This window comes from Podarcis muralis, chromosome 11 (genome assembly GCF_964188315.1).
Source record: "Podarcis muralis chromosome 11, rPodMur119.hap1.1, whole genome shotgun sequence".
Classification (NCBI taxonomy): Eukaryota; Metazoa; Chordata; class Lepidosauria; order Squamata; family Lacertidae; genus Podarcis; species Podarcis muralis.
In genome coordinates, this window is record NC_135665.1 from 39,303,973 (window position 1) to 39,324,166 (window position 20,194).

Genomic DNA, 20,194 nt, shown 5'->3' on the forward strand with positions numbered 1-20,194 from the left:
TTCAGCTGGTACTCCTAGCTATAGTTCTCCTGTTGTAAGATGTGGTTAGTGATGGACCTCATTTGATAACTTTGAGGGCAAACAAAATAAACATTTCTAAGTCTTTTGCATCTAGAATGAATAACATGGTTTTACTTTACTTTGTCAATGTGCAATAGCGTTGATGAACTTTCCTGCTTAATGCACCTTATCTACTCTATACAGTTTGGGTTTGTTAAGAGTGGGGGAAAGGCTGGGTACTGTACTATCCTCTCACCTTTTTCAGTAAAACCCTAGCAAGGCCTGTGTTAAAGCAACACAGAAAGTTAGCCCTGTCAGTAAGAAGATACCCCTCGTCATCTTCTCCCTGCTTATGGCTGCCGGCATGTTGAGTATTTTGTATAATTTTGTCAAACTTTCAACACACATTTCTAATATTAGGGCTCCAGTTTTGCAGTCAAGCTGTAGGGGCAAATTTGTACATTTGCATTCTGCCATTCCCTCAGTTTAAAAAAGCCTGCTGGATCACACCAGTGGCCCATGTAGTCCAGCATCCTGTTCTTACAGTGACCCACCAGGTGCAAGCAAGACCTGATCACAGGAACGTTCTTCCCTCTTATGGTTTCCAACAGCTGGTATTCAGAAACAAACTGCCTCTGACTGTGGAGGAAGAGCATAGCCATTGTGCCTTATAGCCTTATCTGCCATGATTTTTTTTCTAATCTTCTTTAAAACCCCAAGCTGGCAACCGTCACTGCCTTCTGTGGAAGCAAGTTCCACAGTTGAACTGCACTGTGTGGAGAAGTACTTTCTTCTATCTGCCTGGAATCTTCCAACATTCAGCTTCAATGCAAATCCGCTAGTCCTAGTGTTTCTCCATGCCATGCATAAGTCTATACTCTTCCATCACGTTGCCTCCTTACACGCCTTTTCTCAAAACGAAAAAGCTCCAAATGTTGCAAGTTTTTCCTCCTAGGGGAGTTGCTCCCTTCCCTTGATAATTTTGGTTGCCCTTTTCTGAATTCTACGGTATTCTTTTTGAGGTGAGGCAACTGGAACTCAAGGCTGCTCAGGCTTGTGTACCCAACAATTTCCCACTGTAGCCCAACAACTGTAGGAAGTAAATATATGCTGAGAGATGGTAACTTGTTCAGGGCCACCTACTGACCTTCATGGCTGATTGGGACAGGAACTCAGATCTCCTTGGTCCATGTCTAACATTCTGTTCTCTCCAAAACACTTGCTCCTATGTTTAGCAAGCAAAAGCTTTGCACCATTCCTTGTGCTACCCCTTCATTTTAATGGGCATCTTTTAATTACCTGATAGAGTTTAAAACCAACTTCCTTGCATGCTGCAAATCAGCAAAATAGAAGGATATATGCTGAGGTGGCATTCCTTTGTATTACAGATGAGAACATTTATATGCAAGATACAGACAGAGGAGCACTCAAAAGGGTCAGGGAGGGGCATTCCTTGCAGATGTTAGCTTTGTGCTTGGGATGGATGAGAGAGAATCTGTCTGAGGCTAGGAAGCTGATCCTCCAGTTACCAGAGTTATATTTTTCAGCGTCTGGCTCTTCTTCTAATGCTGATGCGGTCTGTTTTTCCCATTGCACAGTCAGACATGATGTTTTGAAAATAAGCTGACAATAATATGCTCAAATCTGGATTTCCTTTTTAAAAAATTGCAATTTAAGTTTGAGTTTTTCAAGTCTCTCCGATTGTTCCATACTGCATGTTAGTTGGAAGTGAGTACTACAGGTTGAATTGGACTTATTTGGCCTCATTTTTTTTTTTTTTGCATGTTCAGTAACATATTAACAGATTATAGCACCAGAACACAGACACATTAAGCATCAGTCTCTCGGTCTCTTATTGTTTTTACAGGAATCTTTTGATCCTACTATGCAGCTGCACCTTGTGCATCGAGCCCCATGCACCATTCCTCCTTACCTTTCAAAAAACCAGTCAACGCTTGGAGACCTGTTGCTGGGCTTCCTGAAATACTATGCTACAGAATTTGAGTGAGTGATCAGCTTGTCACTTAATGAAGCCTAATCTGCCTCTGGTGGTTCTAACTGGTTCTGCACTGGTTGCAATTTACAAATGAACTAAAAGGTCTTGTATTTCCATTTGGTAGGGAATGCTTTCCTTTTGAATTTTTAAAAACATGCCCATGTGTAAAAAATGCACATAGTGAGAGGTTAAGGCTGGGTGGCTTAATGGTTTACATGCAAAGGGAGGTTAAAAATGTACGGCACAAGCTAAGAAAAGTTAATAAATCAGTGGGAGAGTTCTTGGACTTAGATCACAAATAATTTGGCAGTCTGCAGTTCATAGTTTACCAAAATGGAGTTAGGGGGTGTTGTATATACAGTCGTACCTTGGAAGTTGAACGGAATCCGTTCTGGAAATCCGTTTGACTTCCAAAATGTTCAAAAACCAAATCGCGGCTTCTGATTGGCTGCAGGAAGCTCCTGCAGCCAATCAGAAGCCACGGAAGCCCCATTGGATGTTCAGCTTCCAAAAATAGTTCACAAACTGGAACAGTCACTTCTGGGGTTTGTGACGTTCAGGAGCCAAAATGTTCAGGAACTAAGCTGCTTGAAAACCAATGTACGACTGTAAAGGAAAACCTCCTCACAGTTGTACCCATGTGCATTTAAGTACTGAGCAAGATCTGCCTATGGGATGGACCTGCTGTTCAGAGATATATATGCCACCATAGGACTATGTAGCAGCTGGTTTAGCAGGATGAAATATTGCTGAGCACTGTAATAGAATGGAAGTCAGTTTTACAGTAGAATTGGCAAAGCACTGTCAAAAGTACCATTTGTAAATACAAATTCAAGATTAAGTTTGCTTCACTTATTCCGCACAACTAAATTTGGGTGAATGCTGTTTTTACTGACTAGTACATAATCGTGGATGTCTTAAGCAAACACTGTACTTCTGTTTTACTGAAAATGCTAGCTAAATTAAACATATCCTAGAAATATATTCTGTAGGGGAGTGAGGAAATGATCTGCTTCCTGAAGTCCTTCTGACTGCAAAAATTCTTAAATGTCCTATTTCATTTATACCGTTAAGGGAAGGTGGTAGGTTTCCAGCTACCAATGAGTAGCAAAGCAGTTACTGGTGTAAATGTCATGCATATCTCCAGTGAGAGGGAGTTTAAGATTAAATGATCCCTCTAGATAAAAATTTAAATATTTGCCACTTAATAGGAAAGTTTAAATTTTATGAAGCAATTGCACTTTTATTAAGAAACATGGAACATTTCGGAAGATAAATAGGCAGTAATAACATTTTCATAAATCTTCTCCGTGTTACAATAATGCACAGTCTTAACTGCCCATTAGTTTGAATTTTTCATGGTGTAAAATTGTTTAAAATGTCTCAGTGGGACATTTCAAAAACTCCTACTTTTAAGCTGTTGCTTTTTAGTTACATAACAGACTACCAAGTTCAGATTTAAGGTCAACCTATGGTTAATCTGTATTTTGATAGATAAAACAAAAATAAGTATGGATTTGCTGTGTCCTCCTGTGGCAAAGCTTAGATTGACCAGCAACTCAGAATGAATAGTATTAGATATATCAAGTGCATACACAATTCATATACATGGATTTAAATTTTCAAAAGCTTTCAAACTGGCATTCAGATTTGCTTCTCTACGTGTAGAATGGTGATTTTATACTACTCCCAGGACCGTTATTGGGATAAGTCTTGCTGCTGCCCTGGTTGTGGTGTTTCTTGCAATGTGTGGTCCTTTCGTCTCTCTTCCTTGCCTTTTATAATGAAGGGGGTTCTCCTAGTGAGTATTTTATATGTTTTAGAGGGGTACCTTTAGGTTAAACATTGCAGCCATTATTTCCAATGAAATAATTGCCCAACAAAAGTTCTGGAATCCTCTCCCCCCACCCCAACCTTTTTTTTTGTAGAGCTTAGAGCAAATAATTGCCATATTGGATAACCCTATGACTTCCATTCAGTTTCATAATTTTTGCATTGCTTCCCTTATAGGTTCAATAGTTCTGGAAATTTTTTGGAGGTGTCCATAAAACCAGAAGTGTTTACATGCCCACTTAGCGAAGAAATTACAAAATATGTTATTCTGTCTTTGATTTCCCCATGTGTGTACATATATCGGCCTCAATAACTTAATATCAAAAGGCAGTTATTAATATTTGGGCTTTTTTGTTGTGCTGAAAAGCAACTGCTTTTTTCCAGTGATTTTTAGAAGCCAGATGGATTTTGCAAAAAAATGGTTAGCTTGGTTCAGAGTCCAGCGGAATGGTATTACTGTCTGCTGTGATCTGCTTAATTCTGTTACATAACTCTTTCCTTTAGCTTATTTTTTCTTAAATTTATTGACAAGTTGGGATATAAGCCAAATGATGCTATAACATTTCTCTTTTCACTGACCTACATTCCCCCCCCCCCCTTTTGGAACTTTGCTAATGGGAGTCATTAGCAAAAATGGGGAATCCAAGATCTGAGGTCCAGTTTCTTATCTTCCAAATTTCTACCTGGTCCTATATATATCTTCCCTGTGACCCTGATTACTTTAGCCTAGCACAGCTTTTCCTGATTTCTGCCACCTGCAACAGCCACAGTGGCATTTCTAGGTTATTTTCCATTCTTCTGAGCTGCTTCAAAGTGATGTGCTTACCAAATAAATAAGGATCATTACACAATAACTTTTTTTTTAAAACCCAAATTGTAAAAGTTTATTACAATCGTTTTCCCTTTGCTAGTTGGAGCAGTCAAATGATTTCAGTTCGTGAAGGCAAGGCCATTCCAAGACCTGATGGTGTTGAATGGAGAAACAAGTTCATTTGTGTAGAAGGTAAATTCTGAAGCTTTTTTGTAACTTAACTGTTATACATATATAATCTGTTGGAGTGAAGAGTGTTTTTCTGCAAGCTGAGAACATTTAAGCAGTACTGGGGCTTTTTAAATACAATGCCAATTTCTGGTTTGTTGCAAAGCATCCTTTGCTATTTTGTCCAAGTAGGCTAATGAATGTTTTTTGCACGTGGGGATTAGAAATTGCATATTGATGTTCAGAGGATGGGTGCATGGAAGCCCAAAGCTTGTTTTCATAAGTCGAAACTGGGGGTAGCCAATGTGGTGGTCTCCAAATGTTGTTGGGCTACAACACAACTAGTGGAAGCTGATTGAAGTTGTAGTCCACAGCATCTACCACCCATGCTCTAAACTATAGTTTGGCGTTAAGTGTGAACAGCCCCACTGCATAAAGATACAATGTTTAGTTTGTCAGTACAGTACGTCATTACTCAATTAACGCTTGTACCATTCTTACAAAGCCTCTCACTACTACTGTTGTTTTTACAAAGAGAGAATTAAAATAGAGACTGATTTATCCATGGAATCATTCCCTGCTGCGTATTAAGTATTGTGAGATATATATTTCACCATCATTTAAATACTTTTCATCTTGGAACAACCGTTACTCAGTCCTCTGAAAGATAGCTTCCTTACCCATAGACCTCCTCAGATGCTATGGGGTGGATGGGGCCCTTGAATAGTTCTCCTATCCCCTGACATCTGACGGTTGCAGCTTGGAAGAGCAGTCCCTAAGCTGCAGAATTCCTGCTCCACAGAGGTTCTGTGAAAAGTGGGTAAAAAATCATATAAAGAAATCAATGTTTTCCTAGCAGTGGCCTTTTCCTTATGCCAGAAAAGCTGCCTTGAGGCTGTGTAGTCTGTTCTCTTTTTCACGTATTGGTGTGGTTTTTGCTTGTTCTCTCCTTTTGATAATTGCTTTAAACATGTATGTATTTAAGAGAATCCTGAAGAATTGTGCAAAGCCTGGAGATTCTCAGGAACATGCAGCTGTTATTTGCATTCATTCATTCATTCATTCATTCAAGTAATAATTTCTACTAAAATTGAAAAAAATACTCCCATTATGTGGATCTAACCCTTTGTATCAGTTTCATTAAGATAAGCGTACATAATTGTGCACTGAAATTGTAGTTTGCAGAAGAGTATGTTCATATGGCTCAACACAACTTCATGATTGCTAGGGTTTTGTGATTTGCTCAGATTATGGCCCTTGCAATGCAAAAAATAAACTACAGTAGAAAAATATTTCACTTTGATTACCCCTCTCTCAGAAAATAGAGTAAATGTAAGATCACCATACGTCCTATACTTTCATATAGCTTTGTTGATTCCAGTGTATTTTTTCCTAAGTGAATAGTTTTAGGACTGCTGCTTTAGAATAAAAAGAACACACCAAACAAACCCTAGTGAAAGCTACATCACTGGTAATGCTCTTTTGACCTTTTCAGAACCTTTTGATCGAACAAACACAGCTAGAGCGGTACATGAAAAACAGAAGTTTGACATTATCCTAGATGAATTTCGCAAGGTAAATATGCACAACAGTCCAATAAAGCTTCACAAAAAAGTGATTACATATAATTGTTTGAAGAAAATTGCCCCCCCCCCCCCCCCGTGAAACTTGAGATCCAAGACATATTTGTGCTTCTCTGATTTTTCTAAGCAATTAATCCTTGGCTTTCTTCCCCCCTCCATGGCTGAAATCCAAAGAACGGTGCAACTCTTTCTGTGCACCCAAAGGGATTTTGGCCTTATGTTTTTCAAACAGCAACTTCCAAAGGCAAATGACTTTGAAATTGAGAGGACTTTCAAATCAGGCAAATGTACCTGCTGTTCAAAGAAGGAAAATGCATCTCCTTAGGAGCCTTGCCATAGGACCTTTTTGTAGCCAGATTGCTTGTAACTCGCATGTCATGACCTCGGTGATCAGAGTACTGTCTTCAGTGTGTTTCATACTTGGAAAGTAGTTTGACTTCTAAAATTAAGTATCTGGGAACTTATACAGTGGTACCTCTGGTTACGTACTTAATTCGTTCTGGAGGTCTGTTCGTAACCTGAAACTGTTCTTAACCTGAAGCACCACTTTAGCTAATGGGGCCTCTCGCTGCTGCCGCGCCGCCGGAGCACAATTTCTCATCCTGAAGCAAAGTTCTTAACCCGAGGTACTATTTCTGGGTTAGCAGAGTCTGTAACTTGAAGCGTATGTAACCTGAAGCGTATGTAACCCGAGGTACCATTATGTAGCTAATTCAAGCTGTAATAAATGTAAATCATATTTTGAAACCTCTTGCAGGAGCAGGAAGTGGGCTTTGGCCAATGGAGGTGGGAGGGTCAGCCAGCCCATCAGTCATTCAACATGACAACTTCTGGTGATTTGGGCCGTTGAAATAATAATAATAATAATAATAATAATAATAATAATAATACTTTATTATTTATATACCATCCATCTGATGGGCTTGCCCCAGCCACTCTGGGTGGCTTCTAGCAAATTAATCATCAAACACAGTAAAACATCACACATTAAAAACTTCCCTATACAGGGCTGCCTTCAGGTGTCTTCTAAAAGTCACAGTTGTTTATTTCCTTGACATCTGATGGGAGGGCGTTCCACAGAGCGGGCGCGACTACCGAGAAGGCCCTCTGCCTGGTTCCCTGTAACCTCGCTTCTCGCAATGAGGGGACAGCCAAAAGGCCCTCGGAGCTGGATCTCAGTGTCCGGGCTGAACGAGCAGTTCCATTTGCAAACTTTTGCAGCACAGCCAATATCACCAGGGCTTGCTGTCACCACTAGTCAGCTGATCAGCACTGACAGCAAGTCTTGCTTGCCATGAAACAGTCGGAGTGCCCACTAAGACAGCTGTGTCTCTACCTGTCCCACACTTGATGTCCATATGCTGTCCAGTGTGGGGCAGGTGGATGTGGTTTGAGGAAATGGCCCTGCAATGATTCACTTTTCAAGAGAGTCAGAAATTCTTATGGCACACTCAACCCCTTGCACACTGTGCACTGTACTTACTTTGGTTGTGAATCTTACTAATGTTGTCTTTAATATGTTCCAGTATGTTCATTTTTGCATTTTGTTCTGTTTCATAGTCATGGCAGAGATTGAGAGACAGGAGGGACTTGAACTGTGTACTACCTTTAAGAGCAACTCTACAGAAAAGATAATTGGCTTCCTTCTCCTTAAGTGGACCATTCTGAAATACACAAAAGACATTACTGAAACCCCGGGATGCATTTCCCCCCTCCCTTCCCACTGATCTTATTTTTAAAGAGGAGATTATTCTTTCAAAATTTTGTTAAGGAAACTTTTGTAAGAATTAAATGCAACCTTCATGAAATGCATTAACAATTTGAAGACTGGCTTTCCGAAACATATTGAATCAGTGACCAATAAAGAGACTGCTGTAATACTAATTTTGCAAATCTGTTGGGAGTTTGATTTATTGTTAACTTACGTTGTAGTGGTTTGACTCAGCCACATGGAATATTGAAATGTATAGATGAAATGTATGACAGTCAGGCCGTGACTTTAAAGTATAGCATACTGTGCACATTTCCTTACGCGAGAGAGTAGCTCCTGCTTTACAGCTGCAAAATGCAATATGCACTTTGGCTCTCCTTGGCTCTTTTCAGCTTTTAATAATCTTGTAATAAGAAACAGCAACTTTTAAAGAAAAAATAACAACTACACCCTAAATGATGATGCTGATCTGGCTTAATTCTCAATGAGCTTGCAAATGTATTTGGTTTGTGCTACTTTAGATTGCGTAGGACTGACTACTCCTCCATAGAACAGAATTCCCTTCCACATTGAAAACCAGGTGCTGGGTATAAGGAGGCCAGGTTACAACCTTTTCCTGACTTGCAGCTTCCTGTGTGGAAGGAATTTCGTTAAATGGAAGAGCCTGTTCAAGTTGTGAGGCCCCCCCCCCCCCACCTGCAGTCTGAAGTGGCACAACTCATGCAGCAGGTTTGCCACCTCAGCGAGAATTTCTGGGGGTTGTATTCTTTACTGGATTTTTTTTAAGCAGCAGAATAACTTCAAGGCAGTTGAATCATCTGTTAGGCTTGCATAATGTGTGACATGCTGAGCTGAATGCAGCCTGCCATCCATGTATAGCAGCCCCTTCGGTTTGAAAAGCATTTTGTGTGTTTCCGGCCACCCTGGGGCTGCAAAAAATCAGGATGTTGTCAGGCAGTTTGCCTGCCATTAGGAATGGTCAGTGGGCTCTGTGTTCCTACTTGATCTACAGGCACTGCAGGTAAGATTTTTTTTTATGGCAGACTGCTCTATGTTGCTTGATGCTCACTGCAGACTGAGGGTGGCGTTGAACATTACAGTGAAGCAGAGGGAAAGGAAACGCAAGGGAGAATTGTACTTCCTCTTAACTGCACTTCCATTGTGATATATGGATCCTACAAGGATGGTACCATGGCTTGTACAACCCCCTCCCCAGTTTCCTGCGCCACAACAGCAGTGTAAGGAAGCATACGTTCTTTCCACTTCCTCATTCACCCATCCCACTGCTCTGTTGTAAATTGTGGAGCCACCATGAGTTGAGCCCTCTCCTACCGTTTTCTTTCCATATATATATATATATAAAGTAGTGACAACTGCGAAAAATAGCTGCTACGATAAGCCAAGTTGTTGTTCTTTTAATTTGTTTCTATTTTTGTGTAAATATTTGTATGTTGGTCAGCTGCTATATAAATCAGGATTTAAGAAAACTTAAATTTTAACTTTCCCCCCAAGAAGTATGAGACTTATTTTAGATCTGCTGTTGCACAATTTGTGCCTCTAATATTTATTGCAGCCCAATTCATATGTTAACAAATGTTTACTTTTCACTGATGTCGAACTTCCTTTCCCCTCTAAGTTTAATATTTTTATTGTGTCAAGTGGAATAAAGTTTCTGTATTGAAAATAAAGCTATCTTTTGTATATTTCACCTTTTTCTTTCAATCCGCTTCTCGGCTCTTATTGTGTAGCCTGGTAGTATTGTGAAGAGTGCTTTATGAATCTCAGTGATGTGAAGAAATTTGGATTTAAACTTTTTAGCCTTGCACACGACTTATGGGGCTAGCCCTAATATGATGGGCTAGAAGTATGTTCTGGGACACAGTTTACATGTTGCTGCTACTGCTACACACACTCACAAACACCAGTTTCTTGGTGGCTGGGCTCCATGTTGCATTGATAGTGGGTTGCATGTGCCAATGGTGTGAATCACTCAGATCACCTCTCTCTCTCTGCCTCTGTGGGAGCCCTGCTTGGGTACTCATCAGGAGGAGTTAGGTTGATAGACACAAGACAGAACATTTTCAGCAATGATCCCAAGATAATGCCCTTTTTAAAATGTGCTGGAATGGGGTGGGGGGTGTTATTCAATTGCTTTTGTGCTTTTATATTGTGTTTTTATATTGTAACTACCCTGAGACCTTTGGGAATAATAATAATAATAATAATAATAATAATAATAATAATAATAATAATAATAATAAATAAAAAAATAATAGAATGTCACTTTTTGTACAGTTTATAAATCTATAGACTAACCAAAGTTGATAACAAGAAGAAACTATTTCAGTTTTGCTGCCATGTGGTAAGCTCATATTTTCCCAGCCCTGATGGTAGACTTAGGGATTGGTTTTGGGACCTCCTGCATGCAAGGCCAAATGTTCTACTGCTAAGCTGAGGTCCTTCTGCCTCAGAACTGAGGCGACTAAATGGGAAGGGTAAAGAGCGAATGAGCAAACAGGGATGCTGATAGACCTCCTTCTGTTACTTGATTCCACAGCTGGACAGTAACATTTCATGAGAATCCTGTGCCCCTGTACTTTTGTGTGTGTATGAGAGCATGTGCTGCATATAGACAAGAGAGCACATGCGAAAAGTTCTTACATAACACAAAGTATAAATGGCAATTCATAGCTCACTGGGTGACCTTGAGCCGGTCACAGACTCTCAGCCTAATCTCCCTCATAGGCTTCTTGTGAAGATACAACAGGAAGGGAGAGACCATCTTGAACTCCTCAGAGGGAAAACATGATGTGAATATGATAAGAAACAAATATGTCTTGATCCAGCAAGAGAGAATGTGATAGTAGTCTCCTGGATTGTCTGGATGCTGCAGGGGAAGACCTCTATCTGCATTCAGAGCCACAGGTGGTTAGGCCTGCCTGAGCTCTGGCCCGGGAAGCCATAGATAGATCAAGGCCACTAATTTGCAGGCCAGCCACCTATTTGCTGGCCCTGGAAACAAGGTGGTGTTAGGACCCAGTGGCCAGTCCAAGGTGGCAGCAGCGGTTTGATGTTTCAACTTTCCGTCGTTCTATTTAAAGACTTTCCTGAGTCAGGAGAGCCGAGCTGCTGTGGATGACAGTTTGCTTCGGGCAACCCTGGAGAGTATTGAGTAGAGGGGGATAAACACAGCTAGGGAAAGTGACCTGGGGGACAAAATGGAGACCGACTGCAACTACGAGTCTGACGGATCACCTGACGTCTCCATGGAAGCTGAAGAGGAGGATGAATATGAGCCAAACAGGTACGATACCTTTCAAAAATGAGACTCTGCAGGCTACTTACAGGCTGTCAAGAAGTTCTGGAGAACTGAAACGGGGAGCAGTGCCTTTGTGCAAATGCCGTGCGGCATCAAAAAGGAGATGAAAGTTTTGAGGATGAGGGGGAGCTTTCTGACGATTCTGAATGCAGCTGGTTGTGATTCTGAAAGTGCCTGGCCTGTGTGCAAAAGGCATTTTCTATTTAAAGATCCTGCGTTGTGCCAGTTGGATTGGCATCCCCTCCTGCTCCTTCCGAGCTGGCTCGTCACTGCATATCAATCTCCATTACTCTCAGGGTGTGTGTGTGTAAGTGAAGCGGACGAGTCCTTTAATTTGTTCTTTTGAAAACGCCATAACCCACGGTGCAATGAGAGGTGGGGGAGAACTTTAATTAAAGAATCGATTGCTTGCGGGGTGTGTGTGTGTGTGTGTGTGTGTGGAAATGAGTGGTGGTTGTGACTCAGTTTGTGTTTGGAGGCTACAGGCCGTTTGGGTTTCATGAACTTTCGGCATGGCTTGTTGCTTGGTCTGACAGCACAGGGCTCCTAAAAATGGGGTGATTTCAGCTCTGCACCCAATAGATGAATGGAAAGGGCACCCCAAAAGCAGTAGCAGATGTACGTATATAGTTAAGGAAGATTCCTAGCCAGAAAAGTTTACCATGATGGTTCCCAGTTTCTGGTTCAGGACTTTGTAGCAATAAGCCCATTTTGACTACAAAATAAAAACTCCCACTGAAACCAGGGAGGTCTGAACTGCTGGAGGTGAACACTTGGTAGTACAGGGAGCCTTGTCTTGCTGCTTTGGCTCAAGATCTGCTGTCACTTGGTTATTGAATTGTCCTTTTCTCCTCTCCCTGGAGCCGTCCCCCATGGAGACAGAGCCCTAGCCAGCATGCTGGTGGTGGTGAGGGGCTACTAGATCACTGCCTTACCTGCTCAACTGGTTTGCCCTACCTAGATCTAATAATAATAAAAGAAGAAGACATCTTGCTTTTAAAAGAGGGAAACCTAGCGGCAAAAACTGGTTCCCCCAAAGTCGTCATGCCACAGATCGGTTTGTTTGTTTCCTAAAATTGATTGTGAAAACCCTCAAAGTGGTTTACAGAAAGACAAAACGATAAAATTGAGGGGAAATTCACAACCGTACTTTAAAACCTACAAAAGTTAAAATATAAAAGCAGATTAAAATCAACTCAACTTTCTGTGCATCTGGGAATCTTTTTATCAGGCACCAACTGAAGGTGCCTACTTGATCTCAATAGGCAGGGTGTTGCCACACTAAATGATCAAGTTCTTACAAAGGCAGAACAGGTATTATGCAGCTCCAATTTGGCCCATCTGCCCTCCTAAATAACATAAGAGGAGTCTTGCTGGACCAGACCAAAGCCAAATCTTGTCCACCATTCTGTTTCCCATAACAGCTAACCAGATGCCTATAAGAATCCCACAATCAGGGTCAGGGTGTCATAACTCTTGTCCTCCTCATGCTCCTCAGTGACTGGTATTCAGAGACATATTGCTGCTACTGGAGGTAGCATATAAGCATGGCGAATAACTATTGATAACCTTATCCTCTAGTCTTGTCTAATCCCCTTTAAAAACTGTCCACACTGGAGACCCACCACTATGTTTTATGGTAGCAAATACCGTAGCTCATTTACGGCACTGTGTGAAGAATTTCCTGAGGCTGAATTTGCAGCTCAGCTTTGTTCTCCTGAAATTCCCCTGGGGCAAGGTAGATTTAATACTGGAGGTGCTTTCAGATGGATGTTTTATTGTGTGATGGATCCTCTTGTAGAAAGTCCCCACAGGATATCATTGGCATCAAAATGCCAGGCCATATTCCCCCAGCCATTAAATCTTCATTTACCCTTTTTGTAGGAAGTTAAGGCTGGATACTTCTTTTGTTTTCTTTGATGGGGTCCCTATTTCTTCATGCTAGCCATTTAAATGGCAACACTCCTTTGCGAGATGGTTTGCATTTTTAATTAAAGGGTAAAAGCTGCATTTCATCTGGGCCGAAGATAATTTGTTGATGCGCAATCATTCCTGGGTTGAACGGCGCATACAATTGCAACCACCCTGATACTTATATGCATGGTGCTTACATGTCCTGGTGCTCTCTGGTGTGTGTGTACATATCTCTAATAATGGATTAATACAATTGCCTGCATTTGCAGACTTTTCTTAGCAGTGCAGTTATGGGAGCTGTCATGATCGGCTCCTGCACCTCAGCATGTACCACTACGCCCCTGATTAATATAGCAAGGATAAATGACTTTGCATTACTTACACGTAGTTTAATTAGCCAAATGGATTCTCTGTGTGTGTTGCTTCTGAAGAAGAATGGGAATGTGATTAATGGAAATGACTAACGTGACTTGATAAATGTGTTGCCTGTCTCTGGGAACTCGCCCAAATGATCTCTTACGCTGCGCCCTGAAGTGAGGGTGGCTGTAGCGTTAGTGGTTTTTAAAAATGTAGCTGCAAATTCATCTTCAGCACGAGAGCGAGCTGGATTAGGGAAGTGGGAGCAGAAAAGTGAAGTTGTCTTGCCCTTTCTCTCTCTCAAGCACTCAAAGTGTACTTATGACCCAGTTGTGCCAGCTGCTGTGCTGAGGGCAGAACTACATTTTATGGGAGGCAGCTGCCAAGATCAGCGCTTCTAAAGCAATGATGTCAAAACACAAATAACAGGGGTTTTTAAAATGCAGATTGCATAGTGGGGAAGAGAGGAGGAAATTGCACTATATTCCCCCACTAAAAGAGACCACAGGCACTCAAAACCATTGAAATTAAGAGCCCAAACCACTGAAGGTTTTTGCCTGGTGTCTAAAATAAAACAGAGATGGTGCCAGGTAAAAAAAAAAAGTAAAGGTAAAGGACCCCTGTACGATTAAGTCCAGTCAAAGGTGACTATGGGGTGCGGTGCTCATCTCACTTTCAGGCCGAGGGAGCTGGCGTTTGTCCACAGACAACTTTCTGGGTCATGTGGCCAGCATGACTAAACCACTTGTGACACAACAGAACACAGTGATGTAAACCAGAGCACACAGAAACGCCGTTTACCTCTCCGCCTCAGCGTACCTATTTATCTACTTGCACTGGGATGCTTTCGAACTGCTAGGTTGGCAGGTAAGCCTCTCTGGGGACAGCAACCCCAGATGCAGGGAGCCACCACAGAAAGGGCCCATTCTCTTGTTACCACAGTGTGGGTCTCCAGTGAAGGGGCCACATGGAAAAGGGCCTTAGATGACAATTGCAGGGTCCAGTTTGGTTCACGTGGGGAGAGCTGATCCTTGAGGTATTGAGGTCCTGAGCTGCATGAGGCTTTATATGTCAAAAACAGCACTTTGAATTCAGCCTGGGCACCAAATTGGTAACCAGTGCAGTCATGCCAGAATTGGTGTATATATGTTCAGGTTATCCTTCCCCAGTCAACAATCTGGCCACTGAATTCTGCACCAGTTGCAGCTTCCAAACCATCTTCAAAGGCTGCCCCACATACAACATATTGCAGTAATCCGAACAGAGGTTACCAGAGCATCGACTGCAGATGCTAGGCTATCCCTGTCCAGATAGGGGCACAGCTGGGACACCAGTCAAAGCTGATAGAGAAGACACTCAGTGTCACCGAGGCTCTTTAGCTATAGGAATGGACCTAGAGCACCACCAAGCTAGGTGCCCCCTCCTCCAGAAGGGTTACACCCCCATTCAGAGCAGGCCCACATCCCAACAGAATCCACAGAAGACTTTGGCTCTCACATGGTGCTACCAAGCGGTTGCAAAAAGCACCCAGAAAGTCAAGGTCAAGCCAAGGTTAGGTGCAAGATATCAGATCCAGGGTGAAATGTAATCTGGGTGCAACTGAGGAGATGTGCTGGAAATTCACTCCCCAAGATGTAGAGATGGCTGCCAGCATGGGTGTCTTTAAAAAGGGATTCATGGAGGATAAGGCTACACATGGCTACTAACCACAATGGCTTTGCTCTGCTTTCATGGTATAATAATAATAATTTATTATTTATACCACGCCCATCTGGCTGGGTTTCCCCAGCCACTCTGGGTGGCTTCCAACAGAATATTAAAATACAATAGTCTATTAAACATTAATAGACTATTAATAGACATTAATAAACATTAGAAGGTGTCTTCTAAAAGTCTGGTAGTTGTTTTTCTCTTTGACATCTGGTGGGAGGGCGTTCCACAGGGCGGGGGCCACTACCGAGAAGGCCCTCTGCCTGGTTCCCTGTAACTTGGCTTCTCACAGTGAGGGAACCGCCAGAAGGCCCTCGGCGCTGGACCTCAGTGTCCGGACAGAATGATGGGGGTGGAGACACTCCTTCAGATATACTGGACCAAGGCCGTTTAGGGCTTTAAAGGTCAGCACCAACACTTTGAATTGTGCTCGGAAGGCAGGAGGACTGCAGTTGCTGAGAATCAGGGAGAGCACTGCTGCTTTCAGATCCTTCTTGCAAGCATCCCATAGGCATCTGACTGGTCACTGTGAGAACAGAATGCTGGACTAGATGGGCCATTGGCCTGATCCATCAGGCTCTTCTTATGTTCTGATGCTAAGTGGATTTGGCACACTTGAACACAAATCCACTCCCCAAATAAATCTACTGTATTTTTTGCTCTATAAGACACACTTTTTCCCTCCTAAAAAGTAAGGGGAAATGTGTGTGCGTCTTATGGAGCGAATGCAGGCTGCACAGCTATCACAGAAGCCAGAACAGCAAGAGGGATTGCTACTTTCACTGCGCAGCGATCCCTCTTGCTGTTCTGGCTTCTGAGATTCAGAATATTTTTTTTCTTGTTTTCCTCCTCCAAAAACTAGGTGTGTCTTGTGGTCTGGTGCGTCTTATAGAGCAAAAAATACATAGCTTTCTTGCACTAAAGAAAGAGAGAGGAAAATGCACTGGGAAACATGGGATAACAGTCGTGTGACATGATGTTAAATAGCCTCCCTGCCAGCAGATCATCATGAATTCTCAATAAACCTTGGATGCCGTATAACCTTCCTACAAACTTGGTGCAAACAAATCAGGATGAATACTTAACAAACAAGTGACCCTAAAGTTCTCTGGTTACATATGTAGCTCAGTCACCGGCTTGGATGCAGTTCTGATTTTGAAGGAAATTGCTCAACTGAATTGGTGGGACTTGACTGTCTGCCAGAGCCAAAGCTGGCCGGCCTCATATCATCCTACGCTGGGAGGTTTGCTTCATTCAAAATAAAACACAGAAGACGTGTCAGTGAGGCATGAGACACTGATCGATTGCAGCAGGTCTGGGCAATCTGTTCGGCAGTGAGCACTGCATTAAAAAGTGTGAAGATTTGCTGCTATTACTGTACCTGGTCAATATTTCTTCTAGTTAAAAGCAAGAACTCTTATCCTAGTACATATTGCAGGGATAGGAGAGAGGCAGTGGACGAAGAGCCAGGAGCAGAAATACTGTTCCTGTCAACATATTTGTTTATGAATCCTCTCTCACCTTTCTTTCTCTCCTGTTTAATTTAATTTTATTTTTTTTTATTTTTTGCATCATACTTTTTTATTGAGATTATACAAAAAGAAAAAAACACGGACAAAGAAAAAGGAGAGAAGGTAACAATAAGAATACATATAAATACTCAAAGTCCAAGCTAAGTGTATCTTATAATACATTAACATATAGAGTATACTTTGTTTACTTAAATTATTATTTCCCTTCCCTCGACTATACAAAAAAAGAAACTGGTTTACCACATATTTCTAACAAACCATAATATACTACACTCTTTCAGACCTGGGACTCCCCTCCACCCTTTTGGTAAGTATCAAACATGTTCCATACTCCCGTACTTATTTTTCACAAATCAAATTTAGTCGCTAGTAAATTTTTCCTATCCCCACCAGTGCTTTATAGATTTGTTCCTATATAGTTCCAATATTTACTCCAATTTTTCTGAAATTTCTGTTCGTCTTGATCTCGAATTTTAACTGTTAACCTATCCAACTCGGCATAATTTATCATTTTGGCCTGCCAATCACTTAAACTGGGTATATTTTCCACTTTCCAATTTTGCGCCAATATAATTCTTGCTGCGGTGGTGGCGTAAAGAAATATGGTCTTATCTTCTTTTTTAATTTCTTTGCCCATCAGTCCCAACAAAAAGGCTTCAGGTCTTTTGGGAAAGGTGTATTTAAATATTTTTTTAAGCTCATTATAAATAATTTCCCAAAAGCCTTTCACCTTGTTACAACGCCACCACATGTGATAAAGATTACCCTCCACCTCGCCACATTTCCAGCATTTGTTGTTCTGTAACCTATACATTTTGGCCAGCTTCACCGGTGTATGGTACCATCTATATAACATCTTCCAAATATTCTCTCTCAATGCCGTACAGGCCGTAAATTTTATGGTACTATTCCACAGTTCCGACCACCTTACAAAATCAATATTATACCCAAAGTCAATGGCCCATTTAATCATTGCCTCCTTGACCTCCTCATCTTTTGTCTGCCACTCCAATAAGATCTCATATATTTTAGACAATGTTTTGTTCTTGCTATCTATAACCTCTACGTTAAATTTTGATTTTTTATCATCAAAGCCTAAACTCTTTTTGTCTTCTTTTAACAAGTCATGCACTTGATGATATTGCAACCAACCCGTGAGTAGGCTTTGTATCTCTTCGTAGGGTCTAAGTTTGGGCCCTTGATCTGTTTTTCTTAGCTCTCCTGTTTAATTTTAAGAGTCTAAAACAGATCTAAAACAATGGTTTGTCTCTATTCAAGCAACAAGAGCCTGGTTAATATTGGGTTAATATTTTCCCATTGTAGCACCCTGCTTGTGGTTAACGCTTAGCTGGAATGAAATATTCAACGCAGCAATAGAGAAATTAAAATAATAATAATTTATTTGTCAGACAAATAAATGAGAGGCACAGTGGTATATGGTTACCAAGCTCTGGCCTGGCCTCCTGCCATTATGGCCAGCACTTATATTCCCTTAATCCAGCCCCCTTTGCTCCTCCTTGGGCTGCATCTGTCCAATCAGCCTGGTTGAAATTCCTATTGGCTGCCTGCTATATCCAATCACAAAAGATACACCCATATCCTCCTGTCCTTATAAGGGAGACAAAGAGCTATATATTGTTACATCTATAAATGACAAATAAGTAATAATATATCTTACATGGAATCTTAATTACCAGCTCACCTCTTGCCCTCTTTGCCCTATTGCCTTCTAAAACAAATGGTTAATCTTAAATTTTTATCTTAAACATATGTCAAGGATCTTGAATTTCACATCAACATTGAAAGATCTACTTCATTTGAAGGTTTCTAAACAAATGTCTGACAGCCATATATCAGGACTGCCCAGATGGCGTCTTCCTGTCCGGCAGGGGGCTGGGCTCAATGGCCCCTGTGGTCTATTCCAACTCTAGGACTCTATGAAATAAGAATCTAACATCTAAATTTGTTACTTTCTAAATCCTTTGCATAGTTACATTTAAACCAATATATTTAAGCTAATATATTTCATACATTATCATAGGTAACCTTTTAAAAGAATAAAGCTTCTCAAAGTAGAAAGGAAGGAACTCAGTAAAAAAACAGTTTTTAAAGAAGCCTCTTTAGTTTACCCCCCCCCCTCTTCAGCCAGTTGCTTTTCCCATTAGATCTTCCCAACATTTATTACCCTTAAACTCTCTCAGTTTAAGAAAGAAAACAGCTTTAAAAAAGACTTCCCAAAAATGCTTTCTTTCTGCCAGCCAGATGCTTCTCCATTTGGTCTTTAACCTTGGAAAGAAGATCTAGCTCATTTTACTGGGAGGCACATTGGTATTATTTTACTATTTACTCATTCCTAATTATATTTATCTCTGCCTTTGTTATCTTCTGTAACATGTAGGGTCAGTGTCCGTTCTCAGCCTGTAATTTCAGCTTTTACGACTTTGAAAGTTATTTTCCTGCTATAAATCAAGGGGGCCCCTTGTCTAGGAGGAAAACATTGCCAGTGTTTTCTTAAGCAGCTGGTCTGCCTGGCATGAAACTTTTGAAAATCTAAGCCCTCTTTAATATACAAGTCCTGATCAAACATTAATAAAATGCAGGCTTATGCCTGATGCCTCACCATAGCTTTCATGTTTTAACTGAAACACCTTAGATTAATGTAGGTAGGTATCCAACTCTGAAAGGCACGTATTCTGTATCTTACAGGGTGGCCATGTGCCCTACTTTAGAGAGGACACTTCTCTCTTTGAAGGGGTCCTCTGTCTGAAGGGCTGTCCAGTTTAAAGACGAGGAACCACAAAAAGGAAGAGCAGGGACTTTGAAGTTGCCCATTAACTTTTAGTGCATAAATATCAAAGTGAGCAGGCACATAGACACTATGGTGAGATGTTCTATACAGTGGTACCTCGGGTTACATACACTTCAGGTTACATATGCTTCAGGTTACAGACTCTGCTAACCCAGAAATAGTGCTTCAGGTTAAGAACTTTGCTTCAGGATGAGAACAGAAATCGTGCTCCGGCGGCACGGCAGCAGCAGGAGGCCCCATTAGCTAAAGTGGTGCTTAAGGTTAAGAACAGTTTCAGGTTAAGTACAGACCTCCGGAACGAATTAAGTACTTAACCCGAGGTACCACTGTATTTCTATTGAAAAATACATTTTTGCACCCTTCTGAGTGGCGTGTCTTGACAAATGAGGTGCATCAGCCTCTGTCACTATATGGCTTCAGGCAGCATCCATTCCAAAGGGCCTGCTGGATC

At 41.4% G+C, this 20,194-nt stretch overlaps 2 protein-coding genes across 3 annotated transcripts in view; both read left to right on the plus strand.

Moving 5' to 3' along the window:
• TENT2 (terminal nucleotidyltransferase 2) overlaps positions 1 to 9,824 on the plus strand; it is a 33,414-nt gene extending 23,590 nt beyond the window's left edge. For both annotated transcript variants that reach the window (XM_028748360.2, XM_028748361.2), the window contains 4 exons: positions 1,868 to 2,004; positions 4,741 to 4,832; positions 6,304 to 6,383; positions 7,952 to 9,824. In XM_028748360.2, the coding sequence (XP_028604193.2) occupies positions 1,868 to 2,004; positions 4,741 to 4,832; positions 6,304 to 6,383; positions 7,952 to 8,026 (384 nt within the window). In that variant the 3' untranslated portion in view covers positions 8,027 to 9,824. The remainder of the gene's footprint in view (positions 1 to 1,867; positions 2,005 to 4,740; positions 4,833 to 6,303; positions 6,384 to 7,951) is intronic.
• A 992-nt stretch (positions 9,825 to 10,816) lies between these two features.
• Positions 10,817 to 20,194, plus strand: part of CMYA5 (cardiomyopathy associated 5) — a 56,023-nt gene continuing 46,645 nt past the window's right edge. Inside the window, exon 1 of the mRNA XM_028749055.2 lies at positions 10,817 to 11,406. Coding sequence (XP_028604888.2) covers positions 11,321 to 11,406 — 86 coding nt within the window. The 5' untranslated portion in view covers positions 10,817 to 11,320. The remainder of the gene's footprint in view (positions 11,407 to 20,194) is intronic.